The sequence below is a fragment of the Anabrus simplex genome, chromosome 1 (assembly GCF_040414725.1).
Source record: "Anabrus simplex isolate iqAnaSimp1 chromosome 1, ASM4041472v1, whole genome shotgun sequence".
In the NCBI taxonomy this organism is placed as follows: Eukaryota; Metazoa; Arthropoda; class Insecta; order Orthoptera; family Tettigoniidae; genus Anabrus; species Anabrus simplex.
In genome coordinates, this window is record NC_090265.1 from 236248883 (window position 1) to 236273955 (window position 25073).

At 39.6% G+C, this 25073-nt stretch overlaps 1 protein-coding gene across 3 annotated transcripts in view; it reads left to right on the forward strand.

Moving 5' to 3' along the window:
* Positions 1-25073, forward strand: part of Rint1 (RAD50 interactor 1) — a 133295-nt gene that overhangs the window by 61139 nt on the left and 47083 nt on the right. For all 3 annotated transcript variants that reach the window (XM_068225947.1, XM_068225944.1, XM_068225940.1), the window contains one exon: positions 22535-22700. In XM_068225947.1, the coding sequence (XP_068082048.1) occupies positions 22535-22700 (166 nt within the window). The remainder of the gene's footprint in view (positions 1-22534; positions 22701-25073) is intronic.

Here is a 25073-nt window from a genome sequence, read left to right on the forward strand (position 1 = left end):
GTAAATGAAAGGCTTATGAACCTGTGTGTGCCTCTTTCTAAGGATAGTGCCATTACATTTATTTCCACCTATGCTCCTACTCTAAAATATGAGGAAGATACAAAAAAATCAGTCCTACCAACATCTGAATACAGTTTTCAACAAGATACTTACAAAAGATAATATCTCATTGCTTGGCGACTTCAACGTTAGAGTGGGTAATGATAACCAGCTATGGAAAGATGTCATGGGAAATCAAGGTGTTGGGAATAGCAATTCAAATGGTCTATTACTACTTGACCTGTGTGCTCAACATGAACTGTTGATCACAAATACACAATTCTAACTTCCTAACTGTTTCAAAACTACATGGATGCACCCTTGATCCAAGCACTGGCACTTCATTGACTATGTCATTACCAGGCAACGTGACAGAAGAGATATTCTGATTACAAAGACTGCTAAAAACATTGATGACTGTTGGACAGACTATAAACTTCTTCTTAGTCGACTCAGGATTGCTATCCATCAGAAACTACATGTCCATCTCATGTACCCTTTCAGAAGAAAATTCAACACTGTTAAACTTCAAAATGAGGCTGTTGCCTCTGAATACCAGAATTCAGTTTTAAACCACTTGTCACACAACCCAGTCAACAATAATGACATAGATTGTGAATGGATCACACTACAAAAAATCATCAACCAATCAGCAGAAAGTGCTATTGGCTTTAAGAAAAGGTAAAGACAAGACTGATTTGATGGTAATAATGAAACCATAATCAACATTATCAATGGCCAAGCGGGATGCCTTTTTATCCTCCATGCAAGATCCATCTTCTCAGTTGAAGAGATCACGTTTTCAAGAGCTGAAGCAGAAATGTCAGACCAAAATTAGGGAAATAAAGAACAGCTGGTGGCAACAAAAAGCCAAAGAACTACGAAACTTGTCAGATGCCAGGGACCTGCGAAATTTCTATGCTGGACTAAAACAGATTTATGGACCTGTCCAAGCTTCATCGGGAAATTTGAAAGCTCCCGACAACACCACCATTCTTACAGACAAATCAAGACATTCTGAGACGCTGGAAAGAGCACTTCAATTTACTTTTAAACCGCAGTTCCACTGCTGCTGAAAATTTTCTTCAGCATGTCCCACAACACACTATGCAACCTTGGATGTCAGTGCTACCAACCTTTCATGAATATAACAAAGCTCTTCTCAGCCTCAAACCTAGAAAGGCTCCTGGACTGGACAAAATTCCTCTAGAACTCATTCTTAAAGGAGGCCTACCTCTCAAAACGAGGCTCTTCTCTCTGATCCTAAGGATATGGGAAACTAAATACGTACCTGCCAACATGAAGAACTCTATCATAGTCACCTTCAAAAAGGGCAATCAAAGCATTTGTGGTGACTACCGTGGCATATCCCTGCTGTCTATAGTAGGTAAAATATTCACCAGAATCCTGTTGAATCAGCTTCAAACTCTATCTGAAAAGTTACTCCCTAAATTGCAGTGTGGATTTTGCACATCCAGGAGTACCACTGACATGATCTTCTGTATAAGAAAGTTGCAGGAAAAATGCAGAGAACGACAGAAACCCTTGTTGTTGGTGTTTTATGGCCTAGAAAAGGCCTTCAATACTGTGCCTAGAGATGCTATGTGGATGGTGTTAAGGCAGTTTGGCTGCCCCGAATATTTTGTTGGACTCATCCAAGCTCTTCATGATGATATGGTTGGTCAGGTTCTCTATCAAAACAATGTGTCAGAAGAATTTCCTATTACTAATGGACTAAAGCAAGGTTGTGTGCTCACACCTACACTGTTTGTCTTGTACCTGACAGCTATGCTATGAGACATCAGGCAACAATGCAGGTGTAAAATTAGTTACAGACTTGATGGAGGGATTTTTAATGGCAAGATTCTGCTCTAAAAGACTTACCCATCTCACCCGAGTTACTGAACTGCAATGTGCAGATGACAATACTACTCCAGCACATTCTCAAGAGGACTTGCAATTGTCAGTTGATTGCTTTAAGACTGCTTATGAGCATTCTGGCCTGTCTATCAACATTCATAAAACTAAGGTTTTAGCACAAACTGCTCCAGTAACTAGTTTGCCAGACTTGAACATAACCATCTCAGATACATCTCTGGAACAAGTAGACCTCTTTCCCTACCTTCGAAGTATTCTCTCGTCTCGTACCTCGGAGATGGATGTAGAAAATAGAATACGAGCTGCTCATTGTGCTTTTGGACATCCATCCCGCAAAGTCTTTTCTAATAAAGACCTAAATATATCCACTAATCTGATGGTGTACCAAGCTGTTGTTGTCTCCACTTTATCGTATGGATGGGAAACATGGACTCTATACCACTGTGACATCAAGAAATTAGAACGTTTTCACCAGTAGAAGCTTAGGGTCATTATGAATATCAAATGGGAGGGTTATGTCTCCAATGTTGTAGTACTTGAAAGGGCACAGATGAATAGTATAGAAGCTTCCATCATAGGTCACCAGCTTAGATGGATTGGTCATGTCCAACGCATGGATGACAATAGGCTACCCTGACAGATACTATACAGTGAACTCAGTTCTGGCAGCAGGCCACGTGGTGCACCTCTGAAACGCTACAAGGATCAGCTGAAAAAACCTTGAAGAGCACAAACATTGACCCCAATAATTGGCACACACTTACTGAAGTTCGCCCTCGCTGGCGCGCAGTCACATCCACTGCTGTATTGCAGTTTGAAATTGAGCATCAAAGACTGCAAACAGAGAGAGAAAACTCAGACAAACTCAACCACGTCCACCCCCTTCTCTCAGGTGTGCCAAATGTGATTGTATGTTCTATGCAAGAATTGGCCTGATGAGTCATCAACGTCATTTACACAAAACGGACTCTACATGAATTGCAAGTGAAAAACATTCACTCGGATATGAGTAGTGGCCAACGACAATGAATCATAGTCTTCTTAAACTGGTCTTTATAACGTTTCAAAGGAGCACCTTGAGGCTTTTTGCCATGAACAATCTCACCATAGAGAAGTTCTTGAGGCAGTCTGCTATTGTTCATACGCTGGATGTGACCAACCCATCTAAGCCAATGAGTGATGATGAAGGCTTCTATGCTGTTCATGTGCACTTTGTCAAGAACTGCCACATTGCTTACATCGTCATCCCATTTGATATTCACGATGGATCTAAGTTTTTGCTGATGGAAGCGTTCCAGTTTCTTTATGTCACGATGATGCGGTAGGTTTGCTAAACGTAGGGATCGAATATCGCAATAACCATAGGCTACTTTCAGATCAACAAATACTGCACATTATCACTCTCAAATGCGATTTTATTTGACGTAAATAAATATCATACGAGAACACGTTCACTTCCTTGTGTAAACTACTTTATTGTCACTGTAAGTCACAACACACACTTACACACAATAGCAAGTGCAGGTAGCAGGTAGGGACCCTCTTCAGAGGCAGCCCTACCCAGGGAGCGGCGCCCCAGCCTATGTAAGTCCCAGAGCACACTGACCCAGTGTGTAACATCTGGTATGGGTCCCAGCTCAGGGTTACGAATGAAGACCTCAACGGCATCTACGGCAGAGAAGGTGGACTTCGGTACGGTGGAGATGGCGGATGGGGCAAACCCGTTGCATCTATACTTCAGAGGAGCGGCTACGAAAGGCGTCTGACTCCATGTTAGGGGCGGCCTAATTTTGAACCTGGCAGTAGGTATAAAATGCCTTTAGGTGTGGCGAGCCCATTGTAACAATAGTCTATATGGACAAAGCAGATATGGTGCCTCGGAAAAGGTTAGGGCATCCCCTGCTAAAAGCGACGCACAGCTTTTCAGGTGCTGGGGGAACTGTGAGAAATGGGCAACCAGCACCAAACTACATCAAGATTTCGACAGTAAATGTCCTGACACTGACGGTAAAGACAGAAGAACTGGTTGACTTCATGATAGAAAAAGATATGGCCATACTTGGACTGTGTGAGACCAAGAAGAGGGGTACGGGTAAGATTCCTCTGAGAGAAGGATACAGGCTGTATTACAGCGGAGGACCGGAAGCACAAAATGGAGTGGCCATCATACTTAGTAAAGAAATCCAAGAATATGTGGAATATACAAAATGCATCAGCAGTAGGATGATGGTGATGAGACCTAGTTTTGAAAATGGCATGAGAGATCTATTTCAGTTGAATGCCCCACAAACGGGTTGCAATAATAATAATAATGTTATTTGATTTACGTCCCAAACAAACGGGTTGCAAAGATGAACATCTAGAGGACTTCTTAGAGGAAGTAGAGAGAAAGATACAAGATAAGGAAGTACTATTGATGTGAGATCTAAATGCACAAGTTGGAATTAAAAGACAAGGAAAGGAAGATGTTGTAGGGCCCTTTGGATATGGAAATGTAAATCCAGAAGGCAAGTTGTTGGTGGATTTTTGCATGAGGAACCAAATAATTGTTGGAAACACCTGATTCAGGAAGAAGAACAGTCAGAAGATTACAAGATATGGTTGGGGAGATAGACGAACAAAGACCATGATTGATTAGATAATCATAGAGAAAGAACACCGGAAGAACCTTGTAGATGTTACAGCCCTGCCTGAAGAAGCCTTCGGTGGAGATCATAGAGTTGTGATAGGAAAATTGAAACTGGGAAAGATTGAAAAACCCCCATTAAAAAGAGAGAAAAGAATTAAAGTATGGAAGTTGAAGGAGAAAAACCATACAGGTAGAATTTCAAAGGGAAATACTACCCTTGGTACCCAGGACGGAGGTGGGGAATGTTGAAGATGAATGGAAAAGATTTAAGGAAGCACTGGTTGAATTTGCAGAAAAGGATGTGGTAGAACATCAGGAAATGTGAAAGACAAAGGGACACACTGCTGGAATGATAGGGTAAAAATTAAAGTGAAGGAAAAGAAAAAAGCATGGAAAGCATGGAAAACATCGACTGAAGAAAGTAGAAGAAAATATGTGGAGGCAAAGAATTTAGCCAAGAAAGTAGTGGAGGAAGAAAAAAGGAAAAGCTGGGCCTTATTCACACAGAAATTGAGAGACGATATGCAGGACAGCATGAAATTACTGTATGGTATCTTAAGAAACAAAAAGAGAGATCAAGTAAACACCAGATTTATGAAGGATGAAGGCGGCGTATTAACAAAGCCAGAAGAAATAAGAAATAGATGGAGAGAGTATTTTCAGAAGTTGCTGAACATAAGAACTGATGACAGTCATTCACTGGACAACCAGGAAAGGCATTTAGTTGATGAAGAAATGGATAAAGAAATTACAATGAATGAAATTGAAATGGCAGTAAGAAAGATGAAGAATGGAAAAACTGCTGGAATAGATGAAATTTCAGTGGAGATGATAAAGGCATCTGGAGCTGTAGGTCTGCAGTGGACATATCAGGTTCTCTCAGGAATGTCTGGGAGAATAAGGAGGTCCCTGAGGACTGACAAAAAGGAATAACCATCCCAATTTTCAAGAAAGGGGATAAGAAAGTTTTGAAGAGCTACAGTGGAATTACTCTAATATCCCATGTTGCTAACATAATGGACAGGATACTGGAAGTAAAATAAGATTGAGGGTTGAGAATCAGATACAGGAAAATCAGTTTGGTTTCTGAAGTGGAAGGTCAACAACAGAGCCCATTTTCATCATGAGACAACTAATGGAAAAACAATGGGAGTACGGGAATGATATGGTGATGACATTCATTGACATTGAAAAGGCATATGACAGTGTCCCTAGGACTAAAGTTTGGGACGTCTGGTGCGAAAAGGAATTGGACAGGGATTAATAAAAATGAGGTAAAGAATATTGTAGTTGCGTGCAAACACAAGTTGGCAGGACAAGTTGGTTCAAAATAACTAGTGAGCTGAGACAGGGAAGTGTTCTATCACCAATCCTGTTTACAATAGTAATGGATGACATGAGAACAGCAAAAGCAGCATATGGAACTATAAGCCGGACAGATGTAACAGACGATGACCCTGGCAAGGAACAGGATTACGAATTGACACACTGAATATACAAACTTTGACTGGAAAGGTAGAAGAGTTTGTAGACATGATGGAAAGAAGAAAACTGGATGTACTAGGGCTGGCAGAGACTGAGTGGAGGGGTGAGGGTAGGAGAGAGCTGCGGAATGGTTTTTGGTTATTTTGGATAGGAAATGATGAGGGAAAGCGAAATGGAGTAGGAGTGGTAGTAAGGAATGGATTGTAAGAGGAAGTAAAAGAGATAAGTGACAGGTTGATAAAAGTCAAAATAACAGTCAAAGGAAAAACCTGGGAAATTGTACAAGTGTATGCTCCACAAACAGGATGCCCGCAACAAGATACAGATGACTTTGAGGAAGAATTGGAGAGACAATTGAGTGGACAAAATAAATGGTATTGGGGGACTTGAATGCCCATGTAGGCATGGAAAGGAAGGGTTATGAGAACGTGCTTGGAGCGGAAGGATGGGGAAGTAGGAATAAGGAAGGAGGAAGACTACTGGATTTGTGCAGGAGAAATGGGATGATGGTTGGGAACTCGTGGTTCAAAAAGAGATATCAGTGACTGATCTAGGAAATCCATTGTACATTATATGATCTACGATTGGGAAATGAAGAGGAATGTTATAGATGTAAGGGTAATACCATCAGAGGCCCTAGATAGTGACCACAGACTGCTGGTAATGAAACTGAGAACAATGACAGAAAGGAAGAGAATGGAGAAGCAAGAAAGACATATCAAAATATGGAAACTGAAGGAAAAGGAAACAAAGGAAGAATACCAGGAAAAAATAAGATTGAACGTACCAACGGATAATACAAAAACAGGAGAGGAAGGATGGGAAAGTTTCAAGAGGACACTAGTAAAAACTGCAGAGGAAGTGTGTGGGAGAACTAGTGCCAGGAAAAGCTGCAAGGAGACCCCATGGTGGAACGACAGATTCAGAGTGGCAGTTAGGGAGAAGAATAAAGCTTTCAGAGTGTGGTTTCAACAGAGGGCAACGGAGACAAGACAAGACAAGACTATAAGACGAAAAAGGAAGAAGCTAAAAAGATTGTAACAGAGGAGAAGAAAAAAATGGATAGAAAGTGGACAAACATGATGGAAGAGGATAGCAATAGAAATAAAAAAGTACTGTATCGAATGGTCAAGAGTAAGGGGAAAGGCATGAGGGAAGATGTTATAATGATAGACAAAAATGGAGATGAAGTGCAGGAAATGGACAAACTCAAAGGAATCTGGAAGGAGTATTTTGAAGATTTACTAAACCCAGAAGGATGCCCTGAGGAGGAAAGTAGAAGCAGGGAGGAAGTAAGAAATATGGAAGAAAAAGACTTAACATGGGCAGAAGTGGAGCTAGCACTGGACAAGATGAAAGGAGGGAAAGCCCCAGCCAGGGTTAGATGAAGTGAGTATTAAGACGGTGAAGGCAGCAGGGGAGGTAGGGAAACAGTGGCTTTATCGTGTGTTGAAAGTAGTATGGAAGGAAAGGAAGACCCCTGAAGATTGGAAGAAGAGGGTAATCATAATCATTTTCAAGAAGGAGAATAGAAAAGAGTTTAAGAACTATAGGGGAGTCACATTGATATGCCACTGTGCAAAGGTGTTTGAGAAGATTTTGGAGAACAGAATCAGAAAGTGGGTGGAAGAAAAGTTAAGAGAAGAGCAGTATGGTTTCAGATCAGGAAGGTCCACAGTAGACCTTATATTCGCAGTAAGACAACTACAAGAGGGTCATTATGAATGGGGTAAGGATCTTGTGATGGCCTTCGTAGACTTTGAGAAAGCTTATGACTGTGTGTGTAGAAACAAGGTATGGGAAGCCTTACAGAGAAAAGGTGTCGAGGAACAGTCCGTAGGAAAGGTGAAGGAGATGTACGATGGGAGTGTCAATTGTGTGAAAATAGGAGAGAGAACAGGCTGGTTTGAGCAAAAAGGTGGATTAAAACAAGGAAGTTCTCTGTCACCTTTGCTCTTCGTAGTAACAGTGGACGAGATAATGACAAAAGTGACAAGGAAAATTGGAGAAAGAAAAATGAAGTGATGATGTTTGCAGATGACCTGTTAGTCTGGGGAGAAAAGGAAGAGGATATCCAGGAACAGGTGTTTTTTTGCTTTACGTCGCACCAACACAGATAGGTCTTATGGCGACGATTCCAGGATCAGTTAGATGCTTGGGTAGATGAGGTGGAACAATATGGAATGAAATTTAATGCCCAAAAGATCGAGACAGTGATCACAACTAGAAAGGAGGAGAAACCTACGAGAGGGATAATGCTTGGAGGGGAACAGCTTAGGAAGTTAGAGAGTTTCAAGTACTTAGGGACTATCATAGAGGAAAGTGGAAGAAATCATAAGGAAATAATCGAGCGTGGAAGACAAGCAGGAGCATTTCTGAAAAGTGTCAGAAGCCTGGTTTGGAGCCAGGATGTCCCTCAGAGAAGCAAAAGGGTGATATACAGGATGTACTATATACCTATTCTGATGTATGCAGCTGAGACTTGGGTATTGAGGTAGAGAGCCGTGAATAGAATACAGGCAAGTGAAATGAAATTTCTGAGTAGCAGGATAGGAGTGACAAGATGGGATAAGATGAGAAATGAGAAGGTTTGAGATGTAGTAAAAGAAGAGCCACTACAGAATAGGATAGAGGCATCTAGACTTAGATGGTATGGACACACAAAGAGAATGACAGAGGAAAGGATACCGAAGAGGATGCACGAAATGGAGATAACAGGTAAACGACCAAGAGGAAGACCAAGAGACAGGTGGATAAAAAAAGTGGAAGAGTGTGTACAGAGAAGAGGAGAGGACTGGGCAAGAGTAACTAGGGACAAGTGGTGGAAAGACAAAGAGGAGATGGAGAGGCTTATGTTCCAAGCAGACCCGGCCAACAGCTGGAAAGTGCAGATGATGATGATGATGATGATGATGATGATGATTGTGATTTGGGGAGAAGACGACAGGAAGGTTCAAGAATAGTTGGATGTGGTGAATGGGAAGATCGAAGAATGCATATTGAAAATAAATGTAGAAAAGAGTAAAACTCTTGTTATGACTAGAGGGGAGAAAGAAGGGAAAGGTCAGATTAGACTTGCAGACAAGCCCCTAGTAGTAGTGAAAAAGTTCAAATAACTGGGGAGTGAATTAATGGAGAATGCTTGACTGGATGGTGAGATTAGTAAGAGGATTCAAGCTGGAAATTGTTTCTATCATAGTGTAAGAAACATGTTATGGGACAAAGATGTGCCAATGGAAGCAAAGGAAACTATGTACAAGATGTATTATGTACCCATAACAACTTACGGAGCAGAAACTCGGACAATGACAAAGAAGGATGAGAGTCTAATACAGGCAGCTGAAATGAAGTTCTTGAGGAGTATGATACAGAAGAGACGGAATAAGGAATGAGAAAATCCGGGAAGATATTGGAGTGGAAAAAAAATGAATGATAGAATAGAGCCAACTAAGATGGTTTGGACCGGGCGAGTTGGCCGTGCGCGTAGAGGCGCGCGGCTGTGAGCTTGCATCCGGGAGATAGTAGGTTCGAATCCCACTATCGGCAGCCCTGAAGATGGTTTTCCATGGTTTCCCATTTTCACACCAGGCAAATGCTGGGGCTGTACCTTAATTAAGGCCACGGCCGCTTCCTTCCAACTCCTAGGCCTTTCCCATCCCATCGTCGCCATAAGACCTATCTGTGTCGGTGCGACGTAAAGCCCCTAGCAAAAAAAAAAAAAAAAAAAGATGGTTTGGGCACATAAAGCAAATGAGTGATGAAAGAATGCCAAAAAAGGTGATGGAAATGCAAATGCAAGGAAGGAGAGGCCGTGGATTACCATGATGGAGATGGAAGGATACAATCTAATGCAGTATTATAGAAAGAAACCTGGACTGGGACACAGCGTTGGAGGGGGAGTGGTGGAGAGGAACCGTATTTGCCCCTACCCGGCTACAGCTGGATAAAGGGAAATGATGATGATGATGATGATGATGATGATGATGATGAGCAAGTGACACTACAGCACTTAATAGCAGAGTATCCTGAAGTCGATTCTGACAAGTACAGATATCAACAACACTGACTCGCACATTCTGTTGAACTGACTGACTCAGTGACTGACAGCTCGATATATATCCTGTTTGATCAACTGTCTAGAATTATCGATTTCTGGAAGGATTCTTACAACGCTCTAAATGGAACACACTCGAAACATCGATCGACCAGCTAGTCGAATGGAGTACTCCAGTAATGGATCCAGCTCGAACTTTCGATTACTGTTTACCAATACACATGGAAATCTCTCCAACATTCCTAATGTCTCTACATGTATCTGGATAATAAACCTTAGAGTAAGTTTCCAGAACCCTTCATATGTCCCAAATTATAGCAGAATACACCTAATATACGAGCATTATATAGAGTTTTCTACAGCTTTCGACTATATAGATTTTGAGTTAAACTTATACACAATACGTATTTGAGGTTATACAAATTTATACATATTTACAAGGAAACCACGTATTAGTAATATTTAACATTTAATAAAAGATAATTTAGCATGTAATAAAATGTAATTAAAATATATTAAACACTGAGCTCGATAGCTGCAGTCGCTTAAGTGCGGCAGTATCCAGTATTCGGGAGATAGTAGGTTCAAACCCCACTGTCGGCAGCCCTGAAGATGGTTTTCCATGGTTTCCCATTTTCACACCAGGCAAATGCTGGGGCTGTACCTTAATTAAGGCCACGGCCGCTTCCTCCCCATTCCTAGGCCTTTCCTGTCCCATCGTCGCCATAAGACCTCTCTGTGTCGGCGCGGGAAAACCATACGTATTTAAGGTTGGAGGAAATGCCTGCCTTTCGCCAGAAAACATCATGAGGCCCTCTAAGGCTAACAACCTTAGTTGTACAATGTTGGACTATGTCCAACCCCTAAAATGAACATTAATATCATGGAACAAGCTTCTTACGAATTAAACTACCCTGAAGACAAAATCAGGCTTTTGGATTCCAGGGTGCCTGACATTTTGAAGCTTGTGAGTGAATCGGAGCACCACAAGAACATTGCTAAATTCAAGAATAAGAGAAAATACTATTTTGGAACATTCAACATCAGCTCCCTTATTCTGGTTGGAAAACTGAAACAGTTAACAGCGGAGCTACATAGACTCGACATCTCGATATTGGCCCTCCAGGAAACGCGGTACATGGATGAAGAACCTTTTGAATCAGATGGGTTCAGAATCTTCAAAGGAAAGGCCGGAAAAAAGATCATGAAAAAGTCCCGCAACTGGGAAGAGCCTTTGTAGTAAACAAAAAGTTTCTAAACACTATAGTCGACTTCAAGAGTGTAAACTCAAGACTATCACTCATGACGATCAAATCAGCGAATAAGAAATACACGCTGATAAATGCTCATGCACCAATAAATGAGGATAATAAAAAGAACCCCGATATGGTTGAAGAGTTTTGGGACAAACTGGGGGATGAAATACTAAAGATCCCAAAAAATAACATCAAAATTCTCCTGGGGGACTTCAATGCACAAGTGGGGCGGGAAAGGAAGTACATTGAAATAGTTGGACAATATCCGGCACACAACAGGACGAATAAAAACGGAGAAAGACTGATCAATTTATGCAATATGAACAACTTCAAACTCATGTCTACCCATTTCAAAGCACACCCCAACGAAAAGAAAACATGGGTATCACCAAACCCCTTGCTAGGCGAATTTCAACTGGACCATGTAGCGATATCCAAGAACAATTACAAGGAAATTCATAACGTCAAAGTTAGAAAAGCGGTTAATGTAACATCAGACCATTATTTATCCCAGATAAAGATGAATTTCATACCCGGACGAAAAACACATATCTGTGGCAATAGAGTGCCAAAAATTGACCGTGAATTGCTCATCCAAGAAAAGGGGGAAGAATACAGGAAAAAGCTACAGGTGTCAAAAAAATTGGAATGAAGTGACAAAAAATCTGCAGGAGCCAGCAGTTGAATTAGCGTCTATGAAACGTCGAAGCAAGCATGCATGGTGGAATGCAGAATGTGAAAATGCAATCAAAGAAAGATTTGAGGCATGGAAATTATGGAATGAGAATAAGACTGTGACAAATTTGGAAAAATCACGAGAAATAAGGAAACAAACCCACCAAACACTGAGAAGAGTCAGAAGAGAACACCTTAGGGCAGAAGTCACAGAAATGGATGAAAACTTCAAGAAAAACAATACCAGATTATTCCATAGGGCCTTTAAAAATAGAATCAAAAGCTATATAGCACCGAGCCTGCATTTCAAGAAAACGGATGGAACTCTTGCCCTCAACAATAAAGATAACTGTGAGATCCTTGCAAAGTACTTTGAAGACCTCCTTAACTGTGAATCACCACGGGAAAAATTGGAGATTGAGAAGAACACAATCCACAACCCAGATTCTGAACTACCAGATGAGGAAGAAGTAAGGGAAGTAATCAACTCCCTAAAGAACAAGAAAGCATCTGGTGAAGATGGAGTAATAGCAGAACTGTGGAAGATAGCCAATGACGCCTTTATCACTGAAGTGACAGAACTGTTCCGGAATATTTGGAGAGATGAGAAAATACCAGAAGACTGGCTAGTGGCATTAATACACCCGCTACATAAAAAGGGACCGAAAACAGACGTCAACAACTACTGAGGAATATCACTTTTATCTGTCACGTATAAGATTTTTTCTAAACTCCTATTGAACAGACTGACACCGCAAATTGACCACAAGTTGGGAGAGTATCAGGGTGGCTTCAGGAGAGGGCGCTCTTGTCAGGACCATATCTTGAGTCTAAAAATGATAATCAAATATTACAATGCGCGGCCAAAGAACATCTTCATCTCTTTCGTTGACTTTCAAAAAGCATACGATTCAATAGATAGAGACACATTGATGGAAATTTTGAGAGAATATGGCATCGATCAAAAAACACTCAACTTACTTAGGTTAACACTAACAAACACCATATCCAAAGTGAAATTTCGAGGAGAGATCAGCAAACCCTTCCAGATAAAAACAGGTCTGAGACAGGGTGACAGCTTATCCCCAACACTCTTCAGTGTGGTTCTAGATAAGGTCATGAAAACACTGTGGAAACATAATGACTCAGGTGCTATAATAGGTAGTAAAAATAAACATGTCAAACCCAAGTGTTTGGCCTTTGCTGATGATTTGGCACTCTTTGCTGAGACAGAACAGGAAGCAATAACACAGATAAATGAACTACAGGAGATAGCCGAAAAAACAGGTTTAAAAATCTCCTTCACGAAAACAGAGATGATGAGCACGAACAGGAATTATGTGAAGAGAACAATGAAGATGAAATATGGCGAAGTGAAGGTCACAAAGCAGTTTAAATACCTGGGAGAAATTATCAGCAGCAACGGGATGGATAAAGAGGCCATGGAAAATAGGACTTAAGTTGGAAAGGTTAAACATTGCTACCAAAGCCATTTACAACAAAAAGAATCTTTCCATCAATGCAAAACTAAGACATTATGATGCTGTGGTAAAACCAGTGATTCTGTATGGGGTGGAAACAACAACACTAACGAACCTGGAAAAACTACTAAAGATTGAAAGGAGAATATTGAGGAGGATTTACGGCCCAAGGGTGGTAGAGGGAAACTACAGATTACGCTCAAATAAGGAGATATACAAAAGAACAGAAGACCTGGAAACAACAATAAGGAAAAGACGGCTGCGATTCTATGGACACATGGTCAGAATGGATCCAACAAGGTTAAATAAACAAATTTTTAATAAAATATACTACTTGAAGAGCCAGGGGGGGATATGCCAAGCAGATGAAGGAAGAACTCAAGAGGTTAAGAATTGCAGATGAAGAATGTCATGATAGACAATTCAGGAAAAGACTTTCCAACATAAAAGTTCTGGATGAAGAAAAGAAAGAGCTCAGAGGGGGAAGATGGACTGAAGAGAGAAGAGCGCAACATTCTGAAAGAATGAAGGCACTGTGGAGAAAGAGGAAGGAAGAAGGGATGATTAGAAGGAAGTGAAGTGGTATTGGCGTGGTCCTAAGTTTGTCCGGTTCGCAAGAAAGAAGAAGAAATTGAAGGTTTTACAACAGTTAGGATGTCGTACCTAGGACAACATGTCTTTGTGTGTCTTTGAAAATCAGCTTGAATATATGTCATGGGAGCCATCACTTGACCAACACAAGTATGGTTCGGTCTGAAACCAGCATACTCTATTGGAATGATTTCATTAGCCAAATTAACCACTGATGAACTTGAACTCATTAATATTGAAGGTTATTATCTGGCAAGTAATTACAGTCGGGTTAATAAATAGCATGGGGGAGTTTGTATTTTTGCTAAGTAAAGAAAGGAAGGATCTTGAAGTGCATAATTCTGAATTAGAATTTGAAGTAACGTCAGTGGAATTTAAGCTTCCCTTTTGTAAAAGGGTAATTCTGTTAACCGTGTACCATTCACCGGATGCTAATGTGGAGATTTTCTTAGGAAAATTAGATGTCCTTCATAACATTTTCGGTAGGAATAGCAGCACAGAAGTAATACTTAGTGGTGATCGTAACGTAGATTTTGCTGAAGAAAACCTTCCATCAACATCACAACTACTGCATGTTCTTTAAAGCTGTAATCTAAAACACTTAATTTTTACACCCACCCGGGTAACTGCCAGCTCAGCTACAACGATAGACGACATTTGTATTAATTTCCATTGTTCTAAAATTCAAGCGTCCAATATAAATTTTGGATTATCAGATCATCATGCTCAAATTTTACAACTAGAAATTGAAAATGCTACAAGAATTCAACCAAAATGAAGCAAGCACAATTAACTTGTTTTTTCTCTGCAGCTGCATGTGGCAGTTCCATTGAAAGTCTTAAACTTCAGACCTGGGCTCCAATAACATTTGGTCATAGCAATGACCAAAAGTATAAAACATTTTTAAGCATTTTTTAACGCAGTTTGAATTACATTTTCCAAAACGCTTGCAGTATTTAATGAATCTTCAAAAAAGCCTTGGATCACGAAGGGTGTATGGATTTCAAGTCAAAAATGTAAATTACTAAGTAGATTAGCACAGCAGAGTTGTGACCAGGTTTTTTGTATGTTAAAAACTACAAATCAGTCTATCGAAGAGTTCTTAAGGCGGCTAAGATTATTATTATTATTATTATTATTAGCGCATGGCAAGGAAATTATATACATAATATACAATATATACACAATAACAAAAAACATTGATTCACTTCAAGCATTAGTGTTATCTGTTATATCTGAATGTCCAACTTTTCAGTCCACTGTAGTACTTCCGCTATTGGAGATAGGAAGTCTTCCAAACTACCCGGATAAGCCCATAGTTGACACTCACTTACACTGTGGGGAATAGTCTGGCAAGGGGCTCCACAGTCACATTCTGGAGATGGTACAAAGTTCCACTTGTACAGAGAATCCCTGTACCTTCCATGACCTGTCCTGATCCTGTTCAGTTTGGACCAAGTTGCACGTGGCAGTTGGGATCCATTTGCAATTTTTTCCTCTCTGAAAATGTTGTGCAGGAGCAAGTCAGGAGAGTTATTCCAGCGGCCTTTCCACTCCTCCAAAGCATTGAAGCTGATAGACGTCTTCAGCGCAGCATCACAAAGGGGTGGATGTCGTGATTATAGTCTTTGGAGACTAAGAATTGGTATGTCATTTAGAACAGGTTGCAGAGGATTCTTGCAGAACTTGTTGTACTCTCAAACAAGTGCACTGGATCTTCGTAAGTCAGGTGGCATTATTCCAGACAACAGTGGGAGCCAGTGAACTGGAGTTGATCTGATGGTGCCAGATATAAGACGCATGCTGGTATTCAATTGTGCGTCAATATACTTTGTATACAGGCTATTAATCCACACTGGAGCACAATAGTCAGCAGCAGAGAAAACCAGTGCTAAGACTGAAGAGCGCAGGATGTTAGCAGTAGATCCCTAAGTAGTACCAGTTAGCTTCTGAATAATATTGTTTCAGGTTTTCAGTTTCTTCGACAAGTTCAAAAGATGTTGCTTGAATGATAAAGTCCGGTCCAAGGTAACACCGAGATATTTTGGATACCTATTGTGATTAAGTACTCGATTGGAGAAGGTAATATTTAGTTTTAAGTTAGCAAGCCGGTTGCTCAGATGGAAGCAAGAAACCTCCGTCTTGGCTGTACTGGGTCTGAGTCTCCATTTCCTGAAATATTCTGCCAATGTGGATAAGTCCTGAGTCAAAATGTCTTCAGTTTTCTCAAAGATCTTGTGTTGTGTGGCCAGGGTCAAGTCATCAGCATAGCAGAACTTTCTGGATATTGTTTCTGGAAAATCAAAGATGTACAGATTAAACAGTAGTGGCGATAAAACTGATCCTTGGGGCAAACCATTATGCAGTTTTCTCACTGAGCTTTTCTTTTCACCTAAACAGACCTGGAATTTCCTGTCGCTGATCATGTTGTTTATAAGCTGTGCAATCGTTCTGCAGGGTATAGCTCTGAGTAATTTATAAATCAATCCTTCCTTCCATACAGTATCAAAGGCAGCAGTGAGATCCACAAAGACAGCAGACGTTTTAAGCTTTTGCTGTTATCCGCTCTCAATGTAAGATGTTAATGAAAGTACTTGATCGCAGCAGTTTTGGTTAAAGAGTTGTGCAGTAAGTCACGAACCATATGGAATGTAATCAAGGGAGAAACCAAAAGACACGCAGTTGGAAATAAAGTTGCTGCCAAAAAAAATGATAAGGGAATACAAATGAATGACCCACATCATTTGGCTAATTATTATTCTTCTTAGGATCACTTTAGTCAGTCCGTCGTTCAGCTCTCTTTGAAGGGATTGTTCTGGCTTTGCGGTCCTCCCAGTACTTCTTCAGACGCTCCGATCTTCGTGCCCTTTCCTCGGTTGAAAATGTGCGTGTTGTTGGTTTGTTTTGTGTAAGGGTAAAGCGGAGGTTTATATTCTTGAGTTTTGTATTCAATTTTATCTTATTTGTGGTGTCTTCTGTTGTAAGGCCTATTTCCTTCAGATCCTCTCTTACTTCTCTGATCCATTTACATTCTGTTGTGGTATTTTTTGAGACGAGATTGTGTTGTACTAGTTGTTTCAGAAGTCTCGAATCCTGCATCCTCATGATATGTCCAAAGAATCCCAGTCTCCTCTTACGCATAGTATCTGTAATGGGTTCTAGCTCTTTGTACACGACTTTGTTAGGTATCAACCACCACTGTCCATCTTTCTGGTATTTTTTGTTGATGCAGGTTCTTCCAATCCTCCTTTCAATTTTCTGAAGTCTGTCAGTCTTTGATTGTTTATTCAGGTAAAAGAGTGTTTCTGCTGCATATGTAGCTTCCGGTTTTATAACTGTGTTGTAGTGTTTTATTTTTATATTTATTGATAGACATTTCTTTTTGTAGATATCCCATGTTAATTTTTGTGCTTTAGCTAATCTATTTGTTTTTATTTAGGTTATGTGTTATTACTTCTCCAAGATATTTAAATTGAGTTACTATTTTGATTTTATTACCATTTATGGTGACTTCTTTTAGCTGCATTGGTTTTTGGGGCATAATTTCTGTTTTTTCAAATGATATTTTGAGGCCAATTTTATTTGCAATGTTTTGAAGTTCTGATATCTGGGTTTTTGCTTCTTTTATGTCCACTGCTAGTAATGCTAAATCGTCAGCAAAACCCAGGCAATTTGTTTTGATTTTTCGGCCAATCTTTATTTTGGGGGGACATTTCCTAAACCATTCCCTCATTACCATTTCTAGAGCACAGTTAAATAATAGTGGTGAGAGCCCATCTCCCTGCTGTAGTCCAGTTTTAATTTCAAATGTCTCTGATGTTTCACCCCTAAACTCCACTTTTGATTTGGTGTTGGTCAGAGTCAATTTTATCATGTTTATTAATTTGGGGTGTAGTCCAAGGCGTCTTAAAATTTTAAACAGAGATTCTCTATGGATGCAATCATAAGCTTTCTTGAAATCTACAAATGTTATCACCATATCTCTGTTTCTTCTCCTGTTATAGTCCATTATCAACTTAGACTCATGATCTGATCAGGACAGCTCCTCCAGGGTCTGAAAGCTCCTTGATATTCTCCTAGTTCTTTCTCAAGTTGTAAACTTATCCTATTAAGGATGATTATTGAAAATGTTTTATGTGTTATGTCTAGGAGCGAGATTCCCCTATAGTTATTAGGGTCGGTTTTGTCTCCTTTTTTGTGCAGTGGATGAATGAGGGCTGTTGCCCAGTGTTCTGGTAGTTCTTCATAATCCAGATAGAGACAAGTTGTTGATGGAGGGCAACTTTTGCTGAGGTTCCTGCATATTTCCAGATTTCCGCAAAGGTCTGATCTTCTCCTGGCGCTTTGTAGTTTTCTAATTTTTTCAAAGCTTGATAGACTTCCTTTATTGTGGGGGGATTGATGTTCTCTGGTGATGTTTTTATTGGGGTGTTGGTGTCCAAATGAAGGAGTTCTGTAGGTTCCTCACAATTTAAAAGCTTGTTGAAATGTTTAACCATCTGCAAATAACATCATGTTCATTTCTCTTCCTCCATATGCTGCTTTTGCTGTTCTCATGATGTCATCCATTACTATTGTAAACAGGATTGGTGATAGAACACTTCCCTTTCTCAGCCCACTAGTTATTTTGAACCAACTTGTCCTGCCAACTTGTGTTTGCACGCAACTACAACATTCCTTATACAATGCCATGATCATTTTTATTAATCCCTGTCCAATTCCTTTTTGCACCAGACTGTCCCAAACTTTCATCCTCGGTACACTGTCATATGCCTTTTCAATGTCAACAAATGTCATCACCATATCATTCCCGTACTCCCAATGCTTTTCCATTAGTTGTCTCATAATGAAAATGGGCTCTATTGTTGACCTTCCACTTCTGAAACCAAACTGATTTTCCTGTATCTGGTTCTCAACCCTCAACCTTATTCTACTTTCCAGTATCCTTTCCATTATCTTAGCAACATGGGATATTAGAGTAATTCCCCTGTAGTTCTTCAATACTTTCTTATCACCTTTCTTGAAAATTGGGATGATTATTCCTTTTTGCCAATCCTCAGGGACCTCCTTATTCTCCCAGACATTCCTGAGAACCCGATATGTCCACTGCAGACCTACAGCTCCAGCTGACTTTATCATCTCCACTGAAATTTCATCTATTCCAGCAGTTTTTCCATTCTTCATCTTTCTTACTGCCATTTCAATTTCATTCATTGTAATTTCTTTATCCATTCCTTCATCAACTAATTGCCTTTCCCGGTCGTCCATTGAATGACTGTCATCTGTTCTTATGTTCAGCAGCTTCTGAAAATACTCTCTCCATCTATTTCTTATTTCTTCTGGCTTTGTTAACATTATGCCACCTTCATCCTTCACAAATCTGGTGTTTACTTGATCTCTCTTTTTGTTTCTTAAGATACCATACAGTAATTTCATGCTGCCCTGCATATCATCTCTCAATTTCTGTGTGAATAAGGCCCAGCTTTTCCTCTTTTCTTCCTCCACTACTTTCTTGGCCAAATTCTTTGCCTCCACATATTTTCTTCTACTTTCTTCAGTCTTAGATGTTTTCCATGCTTTCCGTGCCATTTTCTTTTCCTTCACTTTAATCTTTACCCTATCATTCCACCAGTGTGTTTCTTTGTCTTTCACATTTCCTGATGTTCTACCACACACCTTTTCTGCACATTCAACCAGTGCTTCCTTAAATCTTTTCCATTCCTCTTCAACATTCCCCACCTCTGTCCTGTCCGCCTCCGTAGCGTAATGGTTAGTGTTATTAGCTGCCGTCCTCGGAGGCCTGGGTTCGATTCCCGGTACTGCCAGAAATTTAAAAATGGCAGGAGGGCTGGTATGTGGTTGAAATGGTACATGCAGCTCACCTCCAATGGGGGTGTGCCTGAAAAGAGCTGCACCACCTCGGGATGAGGACACGAGTTTACTTTACCTCTGTCCTGGGTACCAAGGGTATTATTTCCCTTTGAAATTCTTCTTGTATGCTTTTCTCCTTCAACTTCCATACTTTAATTCTTTTCTCTCTTCTTACTTGGGGTTTTTCAATCTTTCCAACTTTCCGTTTTCCTATCACAACTCTATGATCTCCACCAAAGGCTTCTTCAGGCATGGCCGTTACATCTACAAGGTTCTTCCGGTGTTCTTTCTCTATGATTATATAATCAATCATGGTCTTTGTTCGTCTGTCTCCTCAACCATACCTTGTAATCTTCTGACTGTTCTTCTTCCTGAATCAGGTGTTTCCAACAATCATTTGATTCCTCATGCAAAAATCCACCAACAACTCACCTTCTGGATTTACATTTCCATATCCAAAGGGTCCTACATCTTCCTTTCCTTGTCTTTCCATTCCAACTTGTGCATTTAGATCTCCCATCAATAGTACTTCCTTATCTTCTATCTGTCTCTCCACTTCCTCTAAGAAGTCCTCTAGATGTTCATCTATGCAACCAGTTTGTGGGGCATACAACTGAAATAGATCTTTCACACCATTTTCAAACTGGAGTCTCATCATCATCATCCTATCGCTGATGTACTTTGTATATTCCACATATTCTTGGATTTCTCTTCTAAGTATGATGGCCACTCCATTTTGTGCTTCAGGTCCTCCGCTGTAATACAGCCTGTATCCTTCTCTCAGAGGGATCTTCCCTGTACCCCTCTCCTTGGTCTCGCACAGTCCAAGTATGGCTATATCTTTTTTTGTCATGAAGTCAACCAGTTCTTCTGTCTTTCCCGTCAGTGTCAGTACATTTACTGTTGCAATTTTATATAAATGATTTCTTTCTATCCCTACCATACAAATTTGAAAATGCAAATAAATCAGATGTATTACCAGAACTCCCAACCTTTGTGCAAAACTCTATGCAATTAACTCCAGTAACAGAATTGAAAGTTCTAAATCATACAGTCTTTGAAGAATAAAACTTCTACAGGTGTAGATGAAATTCCCACAAAACTCATTAAAAAATTTGCTCCTTATCTGGTATAGCCTTTAACTTATCTCATCAATGAATCATTTTCTAGTGGTCAGTTTCCGAATCTCCTAAAAATAGCTAAAGTTATCCCAGTCTTTAAAAGTGGAAACTTACACAATTTACATAATTACAGACCAATATCAATACCTAATGTTATTTCAAAAATATTTGAATGTGCTATGAAAGATCGGCTTACGAAATTTTTATTCAAATTTGTTAAATAATGCACAACACGGATTCAGAGCTGGCAGAAGTACTTTGTCTGCTTTATCACATTTTTACACAGTTGGTTGTAAATGTTCTTGATAATGATGAAACTGTGATAGGACTATTTCTTGACCTTTCACAGGCATTTGATACTGTTGATCGTGAAATATTGTTGCACAAATTATATCAGACTGGAGTTAGAGGAATTGTTAACAACCGAGCTCGATAGCTGCAGTCACTTAAGTGCGGCCAGTATCCAGTATGATGTAGATGTTGATTCCCATAGGGAACCTAAAATATTTGTCCTGAATGAGTAAATTTATAATACCAATATAATGGTCCGTTATTGGACATTACAAATTTTCCAGCTATGGATCTTAAAGTTCCAGGTATTGTATGCGAAATACCAAATCTGATACATAGGCATGTACAAATGTAAAAACTGTGGAAAGTACAACTCTAAATAATAAACTGTCTTTATAAGTATTCTATCAACAAAACTACAGATATTTGAGAAGATAAGGGAATATTATTTCTTATTTCCCCCAACCCAAAGTTGAAACAAAGTAAACCTAACCTACATAATTTACTGCACGAAACCTAACCTGCGTAATCTACAGCATGGGAACATACCAACACTGACAGAACTACTCAATGCATATATATATCACTAATCTTGATTACTTCAACATGCACAAATACACAATTTTTATTACACTAATTGAATCGCGCACACACATAGTTTTACTATAACATTTCTACTCTTATCGCAACAAAAATACTGAGCATAATCAACAGTTGACTGTTCTGGACATATCAACAATCTATGAACATACCATATGCATTTTAAGTGTAAGTGTGAATAGTGGGTGTGTATGAGACCTTTTTGTACTGCAGTCTGTAGGCAGACTGTTGATGATTATGCCTCGTGTTAGTAGGACTCTGCAGGGCCAAGCAAGAAACAATGTCACAGTAGTTGCTGGAAGTGACTTGTGGCATGCTAGCTGCAACTCAACACAATTCACATTCTCCTCCAGCTTTGATCAGCTGTAATTAACAAATAGTAGTATATTGGACTATACTTCTTGGATTACTATCCTCCTTGTCATCGCCCCAATCACCTCCGTACATTTTTCCATAGAGGAGCGACTCATCCTGTATATACTTTACTTGAGTATAGATTATCCACAACAGTGAACTATGAAATTTATCATCTTTTTCATTCCCATTTTCATTTATATTTTCAGGCTTCAATTCCTCGACTTGCAGCTAGAGCTCTTGGATGATTTTCGAGTACGGATGCTGCAACTTCTCCATGAAGAGTTCCCTGACCCTCTGAACTCACGCCTGCCAGCAATTCTAAACACCATCAGTTATCTAGCTTCAGTGTTACAAGAATGGGGAGGATTAACGGTAATTTTATTATTTTAAAATCTGTTTCAACTTCTTCTTCTTCATCATCATCATCATCATCATCATCATCATCATCATCATCATCATCAATGTCCCACTCTATTTGTGTAGGTGTGGTTAACAAGCCTCCTCCACTCCTTTCTGTCCTTCCACTTTTCCTGCTCCATGACTTCCACCACATCCAATTCAGCTTCTCTAATGTCTTTCCAAATCTGATCCATCCACCTTCTTCTCGGTCTTCCAACTAAACCATACTGGTAATACTGGTCTCTTTCCATTAACTTCTCTTTCCAATTCCCTTCTTGATACCCATTCCTGTCCCATTCTTTTTACATGTCCAAACCATCTCAGTCTTGCTTTCTGTATTTTGTGTACTGAGAGTTCTATATTTAGCTCTTCTCTGATTTTAATATTTTGATTTCTATCTCTTCTTGTCTTTTTAACCGATGTTCTTAAAAATTTCATTTCTACTGCTTGGATCTTACTATCTTGTCTCTTATTATTTACCAGCATTTCTAGTCCCTTTGTTACAGTTGGTATGAAATACTGTTGCTTCTTCTTCTTCTTCTTCTTCTTTTATGACCACATAGGATCACTTTAGTCAGTCCGTCGTTCAGGTCTCTTTGAAGGGATTGTTCGGGCTTTGCGGTCCTCCCAGTACTACTTCAGACGCTCCGATCTTCGTGCCCTTTCCTCAGTTGAAAATGTGCGTGTTGTTGGTTTGTTTTGTGTAAGGGTAAAGCGGAGGTTTGTATTCTTGAGTTTTGTATTCAATTTTATCTTATTTTTGGTGTCTTCTGTTGTAAGGCCTATTTCCTTCAGATCCTCTCTTACTTCTCTGATCCATTTACATCCTGTTGTGGTATTTTTTGAGACGAGATTGTGTTGTACTAGTTGTTTCAGAAGTCTCGAGTCCTGCATCCTCATGATATGTCCAAAGAATCCCAGTCTCCTCTTACGCATAGTATCTGTAATGGGTTCTAGCTCTTTGTACACGACTTTGTTAGGTATTAACCGCCACTGTCCATCTTTCTGATATTTTTTGTTGATACAGGTTCTTCCAATCCTCCTTTCAATTTTCTGAAGTCTGTCAGTCTTTGATTGTTTATTCAGGTAAAAGAGTGTTTCTGCTGCATATGTAGCTTCCGGTTTTATAACTGTGTTGTAGTGTTTTATTTTTGTATTTATTGATAGACATTTCTTTTTGTAGATATCCCATGTTAATTTTTGTGCTTTAGCTAATCTATTTGTTCTTACTTGGATTGAGATTTTTTCATTTAAGTTATGTGTTATTACTTCTCCAAGATATTTAAACTGAGTTACTATTTTGATTTTATTACCATTTATGGTGACTTCTTTTAGCTGTGTTGGTTTTTGGGGCATAATTTCTGTTTTTTCAAATGATATTTTGAGGCCAATTTTTATTTGCAATGTTTTGAAGTTCTGATATCTGGGTTTTTGCTTCTTTTATGTCCACTGCTAGTAATGCTAAATCGTCAGCAAAACCCAGGCAATTTGTTTTGATTTTTCGGCCAATCTTTATTTTGGGGGGACATTTTCTAAACCATTCCCTCATTACCATTTCTAGAGCACAGTTAAATAATAGTGGTGAGAGCCCATCTCCCTGCCGTAGTCCAGTTTTAATTTCAAATGTCTCTGATGTTTCACCCCTAAACTTCACTTTTGACTTGGTATTGGTGAGAGTCAATTTTATCATGTTTATTAATTTGGGGTGTAGTCCAAGGTGTCTTAAAATTTTTAACAGAGATTCTCTATGGATGCAATCATAAGCTTTCTTGAAATCTACAAATGTTATCACCATATCTCTGTTTCTTCTCCTGTTATAGTCCATTATCAACTTAAGACTCATGATCTGATCAGGACAGCTCCTCCAGGGTCTGAAACCTCCTTGATATTCTCCTAGTTCTTTCTCAAGTTGTAAACTTATCCTATTAAGGATGATTATTGAAAATATTTTGTATGTTATGTCTAGGAGAGAGATTCCCCTGTAGTTATTAGGGTCGGTTTTGTCCCCTTTTTTGTGCAGAGGATGAATGAGGGCTGTTGTCCAGTGTTCTGGTAGTTCTTCTTTAATCCAGATAGAGACAAGTTGTGGATGGAGGGCAACTTTTGCTGAGGTTCCTGCATATTTCCAGATTTCCGCAAAGGTCTGATCTTCTCCTGACGCTTTGTAGTTTTTTAATTTATTCAGAGCTTGGTAGACTTCCTTTATTGTGGGGGGATTGATGTTTTCTGGTGATGTTTTTATCGGGGTGTTGGTGTCCAAATGAAGGAGTTCTGTAGGTTCCTCACAATTTAAAAGCTTGTTGAAATGTTTAGCCAGAATTTCTGCATTGTCTTTATTGTTATGGG